This window comes from Nomascus leucogenys, chromosome 21, assembly GCF_006542625.1.
Source record: "Nomascus leucogenys isolate Asia chromosome 21, Asia_NLE_v1, whole genome shotgun sequence".
NCBI classification, from domain to species: domain Eukaryota; kingdom Metazoa; phylum Chordata; class Mammalia; order Primates; family Hylobatidae; genus Nomascus; species Nomascus leucogenys.
Genome location: NC_044401.1, coordinates 51,403,178 through 51,420,029, shown reverse-complemented (window position 1 = coordinate 51,420,029; position 16,852 = coordinate 51,403,178). Strand labels below are relative to the sequence as shown.

The 16,852-nt window shown below is 52.9% G+C and overlaps 1 protein-coding gene across 1 annotated transcript in view; it reads right to left on the bottom strand.

Moving 5' to 3' along the window:
* WNT7A (Wnt family member 7A) overlaps positions 1 to 16,246 on the bottom strand; it is a 61,593-nt gene extending 45,347 nt beyond the window's left edge. The window contains exons 1-2 of the mRNA XM_030801733.1: positions 15,873 to 16,246; positions 11,089 to 11,315 (exon numbers count right to left, since the gene is read on the bottom strand). Of these exons, the coding sequence (XP_030657593.1) occupies positions 11,089 to 11,315; positions 15,873 to 15,943 (298 nt within the window). The 5' untranslated portion in view covers positions 15,944 to 16,246. The remainder of the gene's footprint in view (positions 1 to 11,088; positions 11,316 to 15,872) is intronic.
* Between the last annotated feature and the right edge of the window lie 606 nt (positions 16,247 to 16,852).

Here is a 16,852-nt window from a genome sequence, read left to right as displayed (position 1 = left end):
ATCCTTCTAAGCATTCACCAGCTCACCAGACATGTGTTGCACTCTCACAGCCCTAGATGGGTAAAATGATGGAGTCCTTTTTGCAGAGTGTGGGGATCCCCAGACATGGGACCCTCAGCCCAGGCAGTCACCTTGGGGAGAGGAGAGAGCTGCTTAAGTGACTGCCCAAGAGAAGTGGTGACAAATTCTACAGAGGCAGAAGCCCAGAAATGCATCAGAGTTTCCCAGATTGTAGACAGAGGAGGGTGGACTCCAGGGATTGACTCCTAGGTCATTTGTGCCCATCCCTGGAAAAATTCCGGCAGGGGGGTACCAAACAGGAGGTCGTGAGCATGTGGAAAAGAATGCACCCATCCCCAGGAGCACATGGCGGGAAATCACCATTTCTTTGCCGATGATAATGCTGGAGACATAGCAACGTTCTGTGTGTGCAAAGAATTTGATTATCTTCCTACATCCTGTCTCTCCTCTGATTAAATACCTCTGACAACTTCCCTCCCAAGCAAACCCCCTGAGTCTGGTCCCAAAACCCTGCAGGATGCCTGGTCCCACCTCTTTCCCGAGCCTCTTCTACCCTCCCTACCCTACGCCCTGCAGTCCCTCGTGCCAAGCCACTCTGGATCCCAGGGCTCCTGTCTGCGTCGCCCAGCCAAGCCCTTCCTGCTGCCACTCCCCTTCCCCCCCTGGGTTGTGGACGGCCCCTACTTCAGGTGACCCGTGCAGGCAGCTTCTCTGCTCATCTCCCAGTGACTGTTTCTCTTCCACTAGATCCTCAGAGCACTTTTCAGCCTTGACTCCCCAGTTTGTCCCCACCAGAGAGCAAGTGCCCCAGACACAGCCTGCATCCCAGCATTTACTGCAGAGATTCTAGTAAATATCTGTGGGATGAGGACGTGAATAAATGAGTGGACATACAAGGGGCGGGGGGAGTCTTATCCCATGAACATTTAACTTGCATAAATTGAACCAAATGTATGACAAAAAAATTAAAATATTATATACTTATATTGTGGATATATACTCTTCATTCTATACACCATGTTGCCATATATACATTTTACATGTATGTACATGCTTTCCTGCACTTGTATGGAAACTCAGCCATTCTGAATTTTATGCATGATTGAAGGGACTTCCAATGGCAATGTGGATTAGAATGGATTTCACTGCCCATGGCAATGTCCGAAGCGAGGATATGCCTCTTCTGTACCCTTGGGGAAAGATATGGAAATTGGTGGTTGGTGGATATACTTTTTGGTAGATTCCAAGTTGACCTATAAACCACATTCTGAGTATGGTCAATCTGTGAGGGTCTCCAGGGTGATATTCCCCAGTGTGTGTGCCCCTAAGAGCAGCTCCACTGGACAGTCAGTGAGTCCAAGGATGGAAATGAGTGGACCTTCCAGATTGAGTCACCTCAAGCTGCTGTCTTGTCTACAGGCCGTTTCAGCACCTTTAATATGCCGGCAGGCACCCTGACTCTCCAGGAGCAGGGAGTGTAACATGCTGAGTTCCCCCATTTTATTGTCCATGGGAATGTCCTTTTCTCCCCAGGGTAGCTGGCAGTAGGCGGCGGGTGGAGCCTGGGAACTGGTGATTTGCTGAGCAGACCCTGGGTACAGCTCCTCTTGAATCATGCCATAGGGGTCTTTCCTAGGCACTAGACCTAGTCAACATTTTTATCCCATTTTGAGCCAATTCAGAGATGGACAGGATAGCTAACAGGATGGTTGATCAAACTGACATTAAAAAGATCTTGATGAGTGAGACTGCCCAGCTAGAATGGAGCTCAGTGAAAATGTGCAGACATGAACATGCAGTTTTGTATTTGGGGTGAGAAGTGAACAGCCGTCACTCATACAACAGAGAAAATGGAGCACCTGCTGTGCATGAGGTGCTCCCCAGACCCGGCATTCAGAAGATAAACAAGGCCAGGCCTGTCCTCAAGGGCTCAGAGCAACTGGGGCCACACAAAGTAGAAAGGAGCTGGCCTGCCTGGGGGCCATACACTTCTTCATGTGTTCCATGAGGACCCACTGTGTGCCAGGCCCCAGGACAGATGCTGGCGGTCTGGGGAGAAGAGGATCAGCAGATCTGGGCCCCATGGAGCCTCATGATGGCAGAGAAGACTAGTGTCAGACGGGTTCTTGCAAAAGTAAACAAATTCAATTCCAAAAGTGGTAAGTGCTGTAAAGACAACAGTGCAGGGTGCCCTGTCGGGGAAGGGTGGAGGGTGCTGTCTTGGGCAGGATGGTCCAGGAAGACCTCCTGGAGGAGGTGGCCTTTGAGTGGAGACCTGCATATGCAGGAGAGGACAGGTTGCCCACCATCGCTCAGCTGCTTCTCCCAAGCATGCTCTGTGCCATCTCCTGCTGCAGAGAGGAGTTGGGGCAGGGGGCTGCTCTGGTACCTGTGATGTCTCTACATCCACTGAGCACCTCTGCAGGGACTGTGCCCTCCATGTACCAGGCACTGGGTCAGAGGCCCCTGCTCCCTCACAGAGCTGCCTTCTGGCCAGAGAGACAGACAATAATAACAACACAGCTACGATGTATGGAGCACTTCCTGTGTGCCAGGCACAGTTCTGAGTGCAGTAAGTAACCTCATCCTCCTGCCACCTGTGAGAATGGTGCCATTATCACTCCCGTTTGGTCAACGCCCACTGTTGGTAAATGACCAAGCAGGAAGCTTCAGGGCTAAACCACTACACAGCACTGCACAGATGAGCAAGTTAGAGAGAATACATCCTGGAGTAACAAAGTGACATAAAGAAAATGCTACACAGTGAGAGCGGACAAGGACAGGCGGTGTACACTAGAGAGGGGGTAATGAAGGCTTCTCCGAGGGGCTGACAGGTGAGCAGAGGATAGAAAGACAGAAGGAGCGAGCCAAGCTGGCAAAGAACATCCAGGCAGAGGGAACAGTGAGGGAAAAGCCCTGAGGTGGGAGGGACTTTGGCAGAGGTCCATAAAGGAGCAGGGGATGGGTGTGCATTTTATTCTCAGAACAACAGGAAACCGCGGGAGGGTTTTACACAGCAGGATGCCACGCTCAGAGCAACACGGAGAAGATGTCATGCTGGATGGCTGCATGAGTTGCAGGATGAAAGGGAGGAGGTGGAGTGCATTTGGAGGTTGATGTCTTTGTCCAGGCAACAAGTATCTGAAGATGGTGGTTTGAATCAGGAGGTGGTGGTGAAGGTGGTGAAAACTGGACAGATTGGGGGATATAGTTTGGAGGTAGAGTCAAAATGGTCAGCTTAGGCTGGTAAACACTAAGAAAATCTAGAGCATGGGTCCCGGGTTCCTTGAGCTTGTGTTCATATGGCACGGGCACACAGGCCTCCTGGAAGCGGGCAAGGGATGTCATCCAATGGATAACAATGTGCCAGGCTCTTACATCCCATATCATGTAATGCCACTACCACTTAGCAAGGTGGGTGCGTGGCTCCCCCATTCTGCAGACTGTCAGAAAGATGAAGTACTCACTTAAAGTCACCTGCAAGGTAAGGGTGGGGCTGGGATGCAAACCCAGCCATGTGACTCTGATTTCAGTACTCACTTGGCAGCCCCACACCTGCAGCAAGACAAGGGGTTCTCAAATACATGGCAGACTTGAGACTCTCTGGCAGGATCACACAAACAGAAGAATCCCTCTAGCAACGGGGGACTCACAACTGATTTCAGCTCTGCCACAAAACAGCCACATGATCTTGGTCAGCCTCTGCCTGACTCTAAGCCTGTCTCCCAGGAACGAGACGGAGGTGGACACACTTTCTTTCAGGGGTGCCAAGGACCCAATGAAGTGATGGATGAGAAACGGCTGTCTTGGCTCCTGGTCCACACTGATCCTCAGTGAAAAGATACAAGATAGAGTGAAGCCTCCCACAGCCCACTCACCCTGAGGAACCCACTCACCCCGAGGAACCTACTCATCCTGAGGCATTGCCTGGTCTAACCCTGGTTTCCCTGCACTGTGACTACAACCACACTGGCCAAACCCAATGGGAGAACCTACAACCCAACAGAAAAATGGGGAAAAAGCATGAAGAGGTAACTCATGGAAGAGCGAGCATGCACAGCCAGTAAATACAGGAAGAGATTTCCACCTCATCACTTCTCAGGGAAGTGTAAATCAGGATGCTGCTGAAATTGTCTTTCTCACCCACTCACTGGGCAGACATGCAGCTGGCCAGTCCCAGTGTTGGAGCTGTGCCACCAGTGGGGGAGGAGCTTGGCACAATAGCAATTCAATCCAACCAAAATGAAGTCATTTACTTCTGGAGAAGATCTCCATATGATACATTAAACATAAATAAGCAAGGGAATGGGAAACTCAAGATTCAAGATAGGGAAAGCGTAGCCAGGGAGGGAGAGGCAGGGGAGACACGAGGGAGGCTCACAGACGTGGATGACAAGTTGTGTTGGGGGTGAATTTGAGGGAGGTCACAGTATTATTTAAGAAAAAAAATGGCCAGGTGCAGTGGCTCACACCTGTAATCCCATTGCTTTGGGAGGCCAAGGCGGGATTGCTTGAAGCTGGGAATTTGAGACCAACCTGGGCAACACAGTGAGACCCCTGTCTCTACAAAACAACAGAAAAGAATTAGCCAGGTGAGGTGGCGTGTGCCTGTAATCCCAGTGGAAGGACTGCTTGAGCCCAGGAGGTGGAAGCTGCAGTGAGCTAAACTTGCAGTGCTGCACTACAGCCTGGGTGACAGAGCGAGACCCTGTCAGAAAAGGAAAGAACGAAAGAATGAAAGAAAGAAAGGAGGGAGGGACGGAAGGGAAGGGAAGGGAAGGGAAAGGGGGAAGGGAGAGAAAGAAAGAAAGAAAGAAAGAAAGAAAGAAAGAAAGAAAGAAAGAAAGAAAGAGAAAGAAAGAAAAAAGAAAGAAAGAAGAGAGAGAGAAAGAAAGAAAGAAAGAGGAAGGAAGGAAAGAAAGGAGGGAGGGAGGGAGGAAAGGGAAGGGAAGGAAGGGAGGAAGGAAGGGAAGTACAGAGGGAGGGAGGAAGGGAGAGGGGGAGAGAGAGAAAGAAAGAGAGAGAAAGAGAAAGAGGGAAAAAGAGAGAGAGGGAGGGAGGAAGGAAGGAAAGAAGGAAGGAAGAAAAAGAGAAAGAATGGAAGGAAGGAAGCAAGGAAGGGAGAAAGAGAGAAAGAAAAAGAGAATGAGAGAAAGAGAAAGAAAGAGAGAGAGAAAGAGAGAGAGAGAAAGTGAGAGAGAGAGAAAGAGAGAAAGGGAGAAAGAGAGAAAGAGGGAGAGAGAAAGAGAAAGAGGGAAAGAGAGACAGTGAGGGAGGAATGAAGGAAAGAAGGAAAGAAGGAAGGAAGGAAAAGAGAGAGAATGGAAGGAAGGAAGCAAGGAAGGAAGGGAGAAAGAGAGAGAAAGAAAAAGAGAAAGAGAGAAAGAAAGAAAGAGGAAGAAAGAAAGAGAGAGAAAGAAAAAGAAAGAGAAAGAAAGGAAGAGGGAAAGAGAGGGAGGGAGAGAGGGATGGAGGGAGGGAGGGAGGAAGGGAGGAAGGAAGGAATGAAAAGAGAGAGAGAAAGGAAGGAAGGGAGAAAGAGAGAGAAAGAAAGAGAAAGAGAAAGAAAGGAAAGAAACAAAGAAAGAAAGAAAAGAAAAGAAAGAAAGAGAAAGAAAGAAAGAAGGAGAAGCGAGGGGAGGGAGGGAAAGAGGGAGGAAGGGAGAGAGAGAGAAAGAGAGAAGGAGAGAAAGAAAGAAAAAGAAAGAAAGAAAGAAAAGAAGGAAGGAAGGAAAAGAGAGAAAGGAAGGAAGGAGGGGAGGAAGAAAGAGAGAAAGAGAAAGAAAGGAAAGAAAGACACAGCAAGAAAAGTGAAAGAAAGAAAGAGGGAAGGAGGGAGGGAGGGAGTGAGGAAGGGAGAGAGAGAGAGAAAGAGAGAAGAAGAGAAAGAAAGAAAAAAAGGAAGGAAGGAAGGAAAGAAAGAAAAGTCTAGAGGGAAAAGTCTTAGACACCCCCGCCCAAGGTAGCAGTTGGTCAAACTGATGTGGGGCCACACACCCCACTCAAATAATCCCTGGCATTGAAGGGTCTTGACAGCTAGCCTGCCATCTCATAGGGGACTCCCTGAGCCACCGTCTCCTGAGGCTGCAAGCCCCTGCTCACTCCCTCCATAGCTCTCACATGACCATGCCTTTGCTTTGTTGTTTCCTCTGCCTGGGATCCCACTCACTGATAAATTTCTCCCTACCCTCCAAGTCCCAGATCAAGGGCCATCTCTACTGTCCAGACTGCTCCCTCCATCCTGAGGTCTCACTTCTGAGAGCCCACCACACTCCCTATGCCTTCTCCCTAAAGCCTGAACCATGCTGCACTCTGGTCACTCATTGCTATGGACTGAGTCAATACCTCAGAGTGTGACTGCGTTTAGAGACAGGAACTTTAAAGAAGTATTATAATTAAGTTAAAATGAGACTGTTAGTGTGGGCCCTAGTCCTATATGACTCGTGTCCTTACAAAAAAGGAGACCAGGACACAAGAGATTCCTGGGGCACATATACCAGGGGAAAGGCCATGGGAGAACCCAGGGAGAAGGTGGCAAGCCCGAGAGAGGCTTCTGAGAAAGCAGCCCTGCTGACACCTGGATGGCAGACGTCCAGCTTCTGAAACTGGACAATTCATTTCTGCTGTTTATGCTACCTGGTCTGCAGGGCTTTGTTCTGACAGCCCTAGCAGACTAGTACACTCGTGAGCAGTTCCTCTCCCCTGAGAGATGGTCTGGTGGGGCTACCAGACTGGGCCAGCAAAAGCACTGTTGCCCTTGGCCACTGTGATTAGTTTGGGATGGGCACACAACCAAAAGTAAAGCCCCATTAGCTGGTCCAATCTGAGTGAATCTTAGAACTTCTGCAAGTGCTGCTAGAGAAAGGCCAAGGCTCTTTCTGGGGGTACTTGAACCTGGAAGGTGTGGCACTGCTGGTGCAAAGGCCGTCCTGCTGCCCCAAGAGGTGGCCCTGGGGTTGCTGGATGCCAGCGCTACCTCTGGTCCAGTCCATTTCGAAAGTCAGCACCACGCCCTGGCTCTCCAGTTCCTTAGGCATACATAAGTCCCCCTTTCACCAGAGGTGGCTTGAATTGGGGTTCAATTTCTAGCATGCAATGGGACCTTGCCTGGTACATGCCGTTGCCACCCCTCAGCTCTATGCAGGAAACCTGAACACTTAAAAGGGAGCCAGGCATGGGATGAAGAACTCTTCCTCTTCAGTCACAGAGCTCCAGCTGGTCTCATGTCCACTCTGAATACAAGATTACGCTTCCCAGCTTCCCTTGCAGCTAAATGTGGCCATGTGGCTAAGTTCTGGCTAATGATATGTAAGCAGAAGTATGGGGTGGAGCTTTGGGAAGTTTCTCTTTAAAGGCAGACAATGGGTCCTGGTGCTCAAAGTCAGGACTTAATGGCCACAGCTCCAAAGGCCAGATCCTTACCCCTGCAAGACAGCCCTTGTTAGCTGGTCATTCCCAGAAAGTGGCAACCCCATGGGGGTGAGAGCACTGAGGAGGAGCCCAGTGACCCTAAATGTGATGCTTGCTTCTTGATGTCTTGGAACAGGACACCTGTCTATATATGAGGAAACCTAAGCTCAGGGGCTTTTCAGACTCTCGGGGCTCTCATCTTGACTCATCTTCCTCTTCCCACTGCCATTACCCTAGAAGTCCAGACCACAGGGACTCCCTCCTTCCTAGCAGACCTTTAGGTTGTCACCCTCCCTCCCTCCTGGCTGGCCTTTAGTTTGTCACCCTCCCTCCCTCCTAGCTGGCCCTTAGTTTGTCACTCTCCTTCCTTCCTGGCTGGTAGATTTCAAAGCAGGTCTCCATGGCTATCACTGAGGCTGAGCCACCATCACCTCCTTCTTGGAAGACTCAACAAGATTCCAGACTCCCACTGCCACCCCACCCTGCAGTTCATGCTTTGCCCAGCAGCCAGAGTGATGCTGCTAAACCCAAAGCCGGATGCTGTCCCTCCCTTATTGTCTCCCCTCCAGAAGCTCTCCATTCCCATGAAGGGAAATCCAGACCCCCTGCCCTGGCCTGAGGGATGCTGCACCACCCAGCTCCTGGCACCCTGAGCCTTCCCCTTCAGCCTTCCTCACACTACTCCAGCCACCCTAGCCGCCTTGCTGTTCCTTAAGCCACCCCCAAGCACGTTCCACCTCAGGGCCTTTGCACTTACTGTTCCCTTTGCCTGACATGCTCTTCCCCCAGACATGCCCATAGCTCACCTCCCTCACAAATCCAGAGCCATTCCCTGGACACACACACTGGAACAGGAGCCTCCAGCCACAGTGGACACCCAATAACTTGGTGAATGCATGAATAAATCAACAAGTATTATGATGAATGAACTTATACCCACTCTTTCATGAATCTTCTAAAATTCCTATAAGGTTGAATGGATTCCTATTCCTATTAGGGGGTATGGATTCAACCAGAGACCTGACCCTCACTGGGAGTCCTGAATGCAAGTCAATGCATAATATATGCATATCAACATATATTATGTTGCCACTTTTGTGGGCCAAAAATCATTTCATAGTGGCAATTTCATAAGTTCATCCTATCCTCTGGCAGTCACTCCCACACTCAAAATCCTCCAACGGCTCCCACTCAGAAATTCAAACTTGTTAAATTGACCCTATATACCTCCTGGCTCCAGCTCCTATTTCCTTCCAGGCTCCCCCGACCAACTGCCCTGCATCGCTGTCCCAAGGATTTTCTTGGGCACCTCTCTTTGCTGGAATTCCCCCAGCCACCTCTGCCTGCCAAGCCCACTAGAATGCCTCTTGCCACTGGCCTCTGCTCTTTGCTGGTGTGCACTGGCAGTATTCCTCCTCAGCCTCTCTTCTACAACCATGGCCAGCTGGGGGCTGCTCAACAGGAGGGGATCCTTGTCCAGGCACTGCCCTGCACTGCAGTCCTCCTGCTCCACCCCAGGCCTCTGTGGGGACTATTCCAATGCCAGCTGATATACTGACTGTTCTGAGACTGAAAGTTATACTGGAATGAACCCAGTCCTGAGAGGCCCTGCCACTCACTTGACTTGACTTCAAGCAAGTCCCTTTTGAGCCTCAGTTTCCTCATCTATAAGATCTTATATATCAGAAGCCACAAATTTAAAACAATGCTGGAGCCCATGCCTGGGTCCCAGGAATGGTGTGTGTGTGTGTGTGTGTGTGTGTGTGTGTGTGTGTATGTTATCTGAGTAGAAGAAAGCACAAAAACCACAAGTGACAAGCAAGGGGAGGTTCACAAGACAGATTAGGCAACCTAAACTGGAGTCTCAGTGTTGATGTCACTCACTATGTGACCTGGGACAGTCCCATTCTCACTCTGGACGTCTGTTTCCACCTAAAAAGTGAGCCCTGGGGTTGGGAAGAGGGAGAAGCAGGGCAGATGGTGCAACGCAAAAGTCTACACAACAAAGACCCTGGAAAAGGCTTACCTCTGGAAAGGTCCTCTGCCAGCTTCACCAGTGGCCCAAATGTCACCGGGTGTCATTTGGGTCACTGGTTGCTGGTTTGCACCTCTGTCAATAAACTATTGGGATGGTATGGATTCAACCAGAGACCTGGCCCTCACTGGGAGTCCTGAATGCAATTCAGGACTGCATACTGAGATCCCGTCTGCAGTTCTGTAAGGTGCAAATAAGTCACAGAACATGGTGACAAAACCAGGCCTGCTGCAGGGATGGGTAAGGCTGTGCTTCCTTTCAAAAGGCAAGGGGAAGTAAGTGTTCAGTGGTAAGCATGGGAGTAGGGCCCCTGCCCTCATGAAGCTGACATTGCAAACCAGTTCAGAATGGATTCAGACAATGTGAAGTGCTTGGCTGATGGGATGGAGCTTTGAGGTGAGAGGGGACTTTTGACAAGGTCGAAAAGTTGTAGAAGACCCGGACAGGGTCAGGGGCACGGGGCTGAGGAAAGGAGCTAAGGCAGAAGAAATAGCTGGTGTCCAGTGCGGTGTGTTTGGGAAAAAGGACAAGGCTGAGTGAGCAAGGTGAAGGGGGAAGATGACAGCAGAGGTCAGCAGCAGCTAGATGAGCAGTGGGGATTTCGTTCTGATGCAAGAAAGCCTCCAGAGGGGTTTAAGCAGCGCAGTGACATGATCTGATTTCCATGTAAAAGGATGATCCTGCCTGCTGGGTGCAGAAGGGACTGCAGGATGGCCAGGAGCAACAGGGCAATGAGATGGGGGAGCATGGGACAGTCTGGGAGCCCAGATGTGACAGTAGTGTGACCTGAGGAGGAGGCGGCAGGGATACCCAAAGACATCCAAGGCTGACCTGGCTTTCAGGGAAGTTCACAGTGCAGAAGCCAGCCTGTGGCAGTTTCTGGTCCCCTAATGCACACGCACACAAGCCAGAAGACACACAGCATGGTCTCCTGCCACTGACCAGAGCCTCCTGGAGACCAGCATTGCTCTCTCTGACCCTTTTTCACCAGACTTCTGTTATAATTGCTTCAGAAGTCAAATGTGTGGCTCAAAACTCTGTGTGTATGTATGTGTCTGCACGCACCATTCCCATAAAACAGTTGCAAAGTCAAAAGCCCACAGGGGTCAAGCGGATCATGTCACAGGATTGCACAGGCTGGGCAGCGGTAGGGAATGGTGGGGACTGCAGCAGTGAATGGGTTGCCCATTCACTGCTGCAACTAAAGGGGGCTGTGTTCTCAGTTTCAGGTCTTTGCAACCACATGGGCACACATGTAAATTATGAGTAGATCTGCCAACTTTTCAAAAGAAATCAGAAATTCCTATATTTTAGGTGAAACAACAAATTTTAAAATTTGGGCTTCAGTTCAAAACACAACATCAGCACTGTATCAGAGGTTAACATTTGGGTCACTGGTTGCTGGTTTGCATCTCTGTCAATAAACGATTGAGGGAGTATGGATTCAACCAGAGACCTGACCCTCACTGAGAGTCCTGAATGCAAGTCAATGCACCTGCAGGACCCCATACTGAGGGACATTCTAGCAGGGGCAGGTGAGGGAGTTCCAGAGGGCACCTGAGGGTATTCTGGTGTCCCTATAGCCTGTAAGACTCTGCTGGGGTGTTTGGGTGAGCACATACCCACTTTGAGCTCCTTCCCAAAGACGGTGCGCTCTCCCAGTGCAGAGCAGTTCCAGCGGCCATTGCGGAACTGAAACTGACACTCGTCCAGGCCCATTTGCGAGCCTTCTCCTATGACGATGATGGCGTCGGGCCGGCTCTGGCAGATCGCCCGCTGTCTGGGAGCCAGGCCTGGGATCTTGTTACAGATGATGCTTGCGCCCAGAGCTACCACTGAGGAGAAGCCGCTGGAGGGAGAGACACAGAAGATGGAGCATTAGGCCAGCAAGGGGCCATGGCCTGGGAACCCTTCCCAGGTGTCCAGCACTGGCCACCCCACAGCCCCCAACAGTGGTCTCCCAACTTTTTTGATCCTGCACCCCTAACTCATGTCCTTTCGAGTAGAAACCCTATAATTTCTACATAGGCTCTTGTATCAATGCGTATACCCAATATCAGTGTAACACACACACACTTGATTTTTGTTTTAGAAACAGAAAAAGATGATGTATGTCACAAACATTGCGTTGAGTGAAAAAGGCAAGTTGCCTTCGAGTTTATGGTAGGATGCAATTATGATGAAGTTTAAAAACATGCAAAAGAAGCCTTATATTGCTAGGGAATAATCTCTTTGGTAAAATTGTAAAGGCAAGCAAGGAAATGATGACTTCAAAGTTTCATGCAGCAGGTGCCTCTGAAGGAGTGATGGGTGCACAGATGTTCATTTAAAAAATCTGTTTTTTAATGTGTATGTAACATATACTCTCATGTATGTATATGTTTTATTGTTGGTAAAAAAAACTTAAAAAGTAATTGCAAGTAGAAGTCCTGGCATTTTCTTCCTGCTGTCAATGGAGTACACGTATCCCACTCCAGGCAAGACTGGCCTAGAGGATGTGTGTGACTATTACGAGGAGAATTCCTATCTTCCTCAACTATTCACTGATTTATATCAGATACCCATCATGTGCCATGTGCCATGTGCCATGCTAGGACACAGCTGTGCACCTGACAGGCAAAGCCCTGCCCTCAAGGAAAAAGGGAGGGTGACAACACAGATGTCACAAATGAATATGTACTATGAAGAAAGTAAAGGAAGATGCTGGGATGGCAACTGGGGTGTGGGGGTAGTGAGGAAAGTGAGGGCCACTTTAGCTGAGGTGATCAAGAAGGACTTCCTTGAGGACGTGACATTAGAACAGAACAGAGATCTGAATTGTCAGGAGGCATCTGTGGGAAGATCTGGAGAAGGGTAGTCTATGCAGAAGGAACAGAAAATGCAAAGTTCTGGGAGACAAGTTCGGGGTCTTCAAGGAATAGAAAGAACCCATGGAAACTGCTACAAAACCAGAGCTTGAGATGCAGGGAGATCCTGGGGAGAGGAGATGGCCGAGAGCTGGCATTTTCTCAGGTGCATCAGGCAGCACCAGGAAGCACTGAAGGGTGTAAGCAGGACACTGACATGACCTGGTGGTCCCAGCTCCATGTAGGAAAGACCTGTGGGGTGCCAGAGCAGGAGCAGGGGGACTAGGCAGGTTAGGGTTGGTGGTGGCTTGGCTTGGTGGCAGTGGTAGGGCTGCAGGTAGAGCCACTGGGCAAGTACCTCGTCCTGGGGCTCAGCTGTGGGCAGTTTTCTGGAGTTGCGATTTGTTAGAGCGAGGTTCTCCTGTACCAATAACTCGAGGAGGTGACATGGACCCATGCCCTCCAAGCACACAACTGATCACTCCTGCTGTTTCCCTAGGCTCCTGCCACATGCCAGCCTTCTCCCTGCAGTAGGCACTCTGCCCTTGCTGGCTCCTCTCCCTGGAAGCGCTCTCACCCCTGATCTTCACAAGCTTGGCTTCTTGCCATTATTCACATGACCTCAAGGGTCACCTCCCTGACCAGCCCAGCTAAGGGAGCCTCCCTCCCCTCCCTACCCCTAATAAATTCCCATCACAATCTCTGTTTTGTTTACTGGATATTCTTGATTACTCATGGTCTCCTGAAATGTTTTCATGTATGTGTTTTTAATTTGCATGCTCACTTGATCACTTGTCTTCCTCCTGAGAGGATGAGCTCCCTGAGGGAAGGGAGGCTGTCTGCTGGTTCACTAAATGACTACTGAATAAATGGATTGTGGCACTTCAAAGATGTGGCTCCAGGTGAGTACCTATTACACGGCAGGTGCCCCCAAATATGCATCAAATTCATCAGTAAACTTGGGCAGTCTCCCTACTATGTGCCAAGGCAGTATGGTGGGTGCTGCCACAAACAGCAGCTCATGTGACCTTTCCACACAGCCCTGTGGGGCAAGAATCATCACATCTGTTTCACATATTTGAAAACTGAGGCTCACAGAGGTTGGGACCTGGAGGAAGGTTCTCAGCTAGCAGGTGTTGGAGGTGGGACAGCCTGGCTTTGCATCTGCATCTCAGCCCTAAACCAGAGCCTAACACACACTAGAATGCTGGGAATGTCTGAGGAAGATGCAGCATGAGAAGATTAAGTGGAGATGTTTTGGCATCATTTGTCAGGAGGACCCTCTGAGCACCTAGCTGGCCACCAGGAAATTTCTACACCAGCAGAGAGTGGACGGGTTGGCATACTGGGGCCAAAAATTCATAGGTGCAATAGACTAGCCCCTAAGGGTCTGGCCTAGGTTCTCATCTAAGCTTCCTTCACTTATTAGTTTTGCGATCTTAGGCAAGTTTCCTTCCTTCTGCACTTCAGTTTCTCCACGGCTAAATTAGGGTATTGATAACTAGTCCCCATCTCATTGGCTGCTGTGAAAACCAAATGTGCTAGAACGTGGAAAGTGCTTAGAAGGTGCCAGGCACATAGTGAGTGCCCCATAAATGTGGTGGTGGTGTTGTAATTATCATTATTCTTATCGGATCTGATTGTTGCAATAGGCTAGTGCGGAGTCACCTGAACTATCCGAGTAAAATAAGAATACCACAGATGCCCCACCATCAGCCAGAAGCGGGTAAGGCCCAGTCACATCCGGGGAAATGGAAAAACCTTTTAGGGACGTTGAGACTTCACCCCTCATGCCCACTATACAGATGAGTAGCCCGAGGTGCAGGGAGCAGCAGGGCCTGGCCCGAAGTCACCTGCAACTCTCACCTCCCCGATCTGGACCTCTCCCCACCCCAGAGGGCAGCTTGGGGCGGAAGACCAGCGCTCTGCAGGACTCCCTCCCTCCCTCCCTCCCTCCCTTTCGGGCAGCTGGGCCCCCGCAGGGCCAATCCGGGGAGGCCGCGGCGCCAGCGGGAGGGCGGCCCGGGGGCGGGCGGGGCGGCCAGGGGAGGTTATTTTCTGCTGTTTTCCCTTTCTCTCTCCCCCGCCAACCGGGTCCCTCCTCCCCGTTTCTAATTAAAAAGGAGATAAAGCCGCACGCGGCCCGAGCCAATCGGACCGACTGGCTTCCTGGATGCTGGATGTGCGCGGGGCGGCGGGGCGCGGGCCAAGATGAAGATTAAAGCAGGGGGAAAAAAGAAAAGCCACCCAGACGCAGGCGAATCAATAACACTTAAAACACACCGGCAGGCTGGCGGTACTGGCGCAAGCCCCGCAGCCGCCTCTCCGCCGCTGGTCGGGCTGGCGGCCCCCGGTCGGCTCTGCACGCACCTGCTAGCGGCCGCGGCCCGACAACTTGCGAAATCCCCGCTCCAGAGACGTGGACTGGGGAAGTGACGGGGTACGGGGGTAGCAGTGACAAAACACAAAGGGTCTGCCACACACACCCCCTCGCCGCAGCCCCTGCGGTCCACCCCTCCTCAAAAGGGATGGTAGGGGGTTCACTGCTGGGGCCTGGAGGGGCAGGGTGTGCGAGACCTACCAAGCGGGCCCTTCAGTGCCAGAACCTCTATCCATGCCCAGACCCCCCACACCCCCACCGCTCCGAGCCTCACACGCGTTGTCTTAAGTACAAAGGGTGACCGGCTTTGCACAAGCAGCTCCAGGACGCGTCCCGAGCTGCCCTCTCCCACCTTCCAGCCAGAGCGCCCCCGAGCCCCACCTCCACAGAAACGCTGGGTGAAGCCGGAGGGCTGCTCGCGCGCCCGGCCGCCTCTGCTGCCCAGTTCCAGGGGGCGGGGTGTCCCGCCTCTCTCTAGCGCTTGTCTCCCTTGGTGTCTCAGGCCGCCTCTCGTCCCACCTTTGTGTGTGTTTGTTGGGGGTGGGACGTGCTGTCCCCTTGGCCCGGGAAGGGGCTCTGGGAATCTAAGGGTCCCTGGAAATTGGGTGGTGCCAAGGCTCCGAGCGGCGGTTTATGTTTTTGCCAGCGAATGTCCTTCCTCCCGGGTACCTGTTCCCTGTTTGCACGGACCGGCCCAGCCAGCCACCTGGGGACTGCCCAGTCTCTAGGAGCGGCTGTGCCGCGCCTCCTGAGAGAGTTCCTCTCGGGCTCCGGGGACTGAGCTCCCCGAGAGCGGCTGTGGTCCTGGCTTGATGTTCCTGCTAGACCTGCTGTCCCTATGCCCGGGTCCGAAGGGTCCCCGGGACGGGCTGAACCTTTGCAGCAGCTAGCCCTCCCCCAGAGTCCCTCAGGCTGGAGCGTCCCTACCGGCTCTCTCTGGTCCTGGGGGATTCCAGACTCAGACGTCCTCAGGATGGCCGGTTCCCCTGACTATATCTCCTGGGGTGTCCGCCTGCGGGGGGCCTTTGTGTGTCCACCGCTCCCACACCGCACCCACCCGGCCTCTCAGAGAAGCTGTGGAAGTTGGTGGCCGGCAGAGGCTCGCAGGCGACACACCTCCCTCCCCGGGCCGTGCCAACTTTGCCAAGACACGCGCGGAAAGGGCGCAGGCAGCCCTTACCCGATCCGGAGGTAGACCATGCCCAGGCTGAGAAAGAGGTGGCCCAGGCAGCGCCGCGCTTTCCGGTTCATAGTCCCGGTTGGCCGCCGGGGCCGCGGACCGGGCTGTGCTGATCCCGCGGGCCGGCCCCGGCGGGGCAATCAACATAGCCCGCCTGGGAGGCGCGAGCCGAGGCGTCCCCGGGGCCGTCTGTCGGTGCGCCTGTCCGCGCGCTCGGCGCCTGAGCCTCGCCAGGAGCGCGGGAGCCACAGAGCGGGAGGAGGGAGGGAGGAGCGAGCGCGGCGTGGGGCGACGCCGGGCTGCGCGCGAGCGACCAGTGCAAGTGTGCGAGACGCGGGGAGTGCGGGGGCGCTGCTGCCTCCCGCCCCCGCCCCTCCCTCCTTTCCCCCGTCCCTCTCCCGCCCCCTCCCCCTCCCCCGCCCGCCTCCCCGGAGCGCCCGCCCAGCGCCCCTGCGCCCACGGGACAGGGCAGCTTGCAGTAGGCGCATGCTGGCGCCTTTCCATGCGCGCTCCCGGGGGCCCCCTCCCTGCTCCGGGGTGCAGGTGGGAGGCTGAGGAGCACAGCCCGGTTGCAGGCGGTAGGAGCCCGCTCGCGCCCCACCCGTCACTAACTTGCAGATTGCAGGGCGAGTGGGCGTCCAGAGGCTGCCCTCGGGTGGAGTGGACCAGACTCGGCCGAGAGCCCTAGTGCCTTGGTCTGCTGCCCAGCTCCCTCAAGCCCGGAACAGGGAGCTGGGGCTGACAGGGCACACCCCAGTTCCCCAACCCCAGCTTCAGGGGAGGGCGCCCCCTTTCGCGGAGCGAAGGGCAGACTGGCTCAGCGTGTTTCTTCCCTATTCCCATCTATTCGAGGGTGGCGGCAAGGGATGCCCAGGTTGGGCAGCCTCCTCTGGGATCCTGCTGTTAGCCGACAGACGGAGTCGGGCTGAGGCCCAGTAGCCCCGCGCGTAACAGCAGTGGGGCGCCTGAGCCGCGGGAGT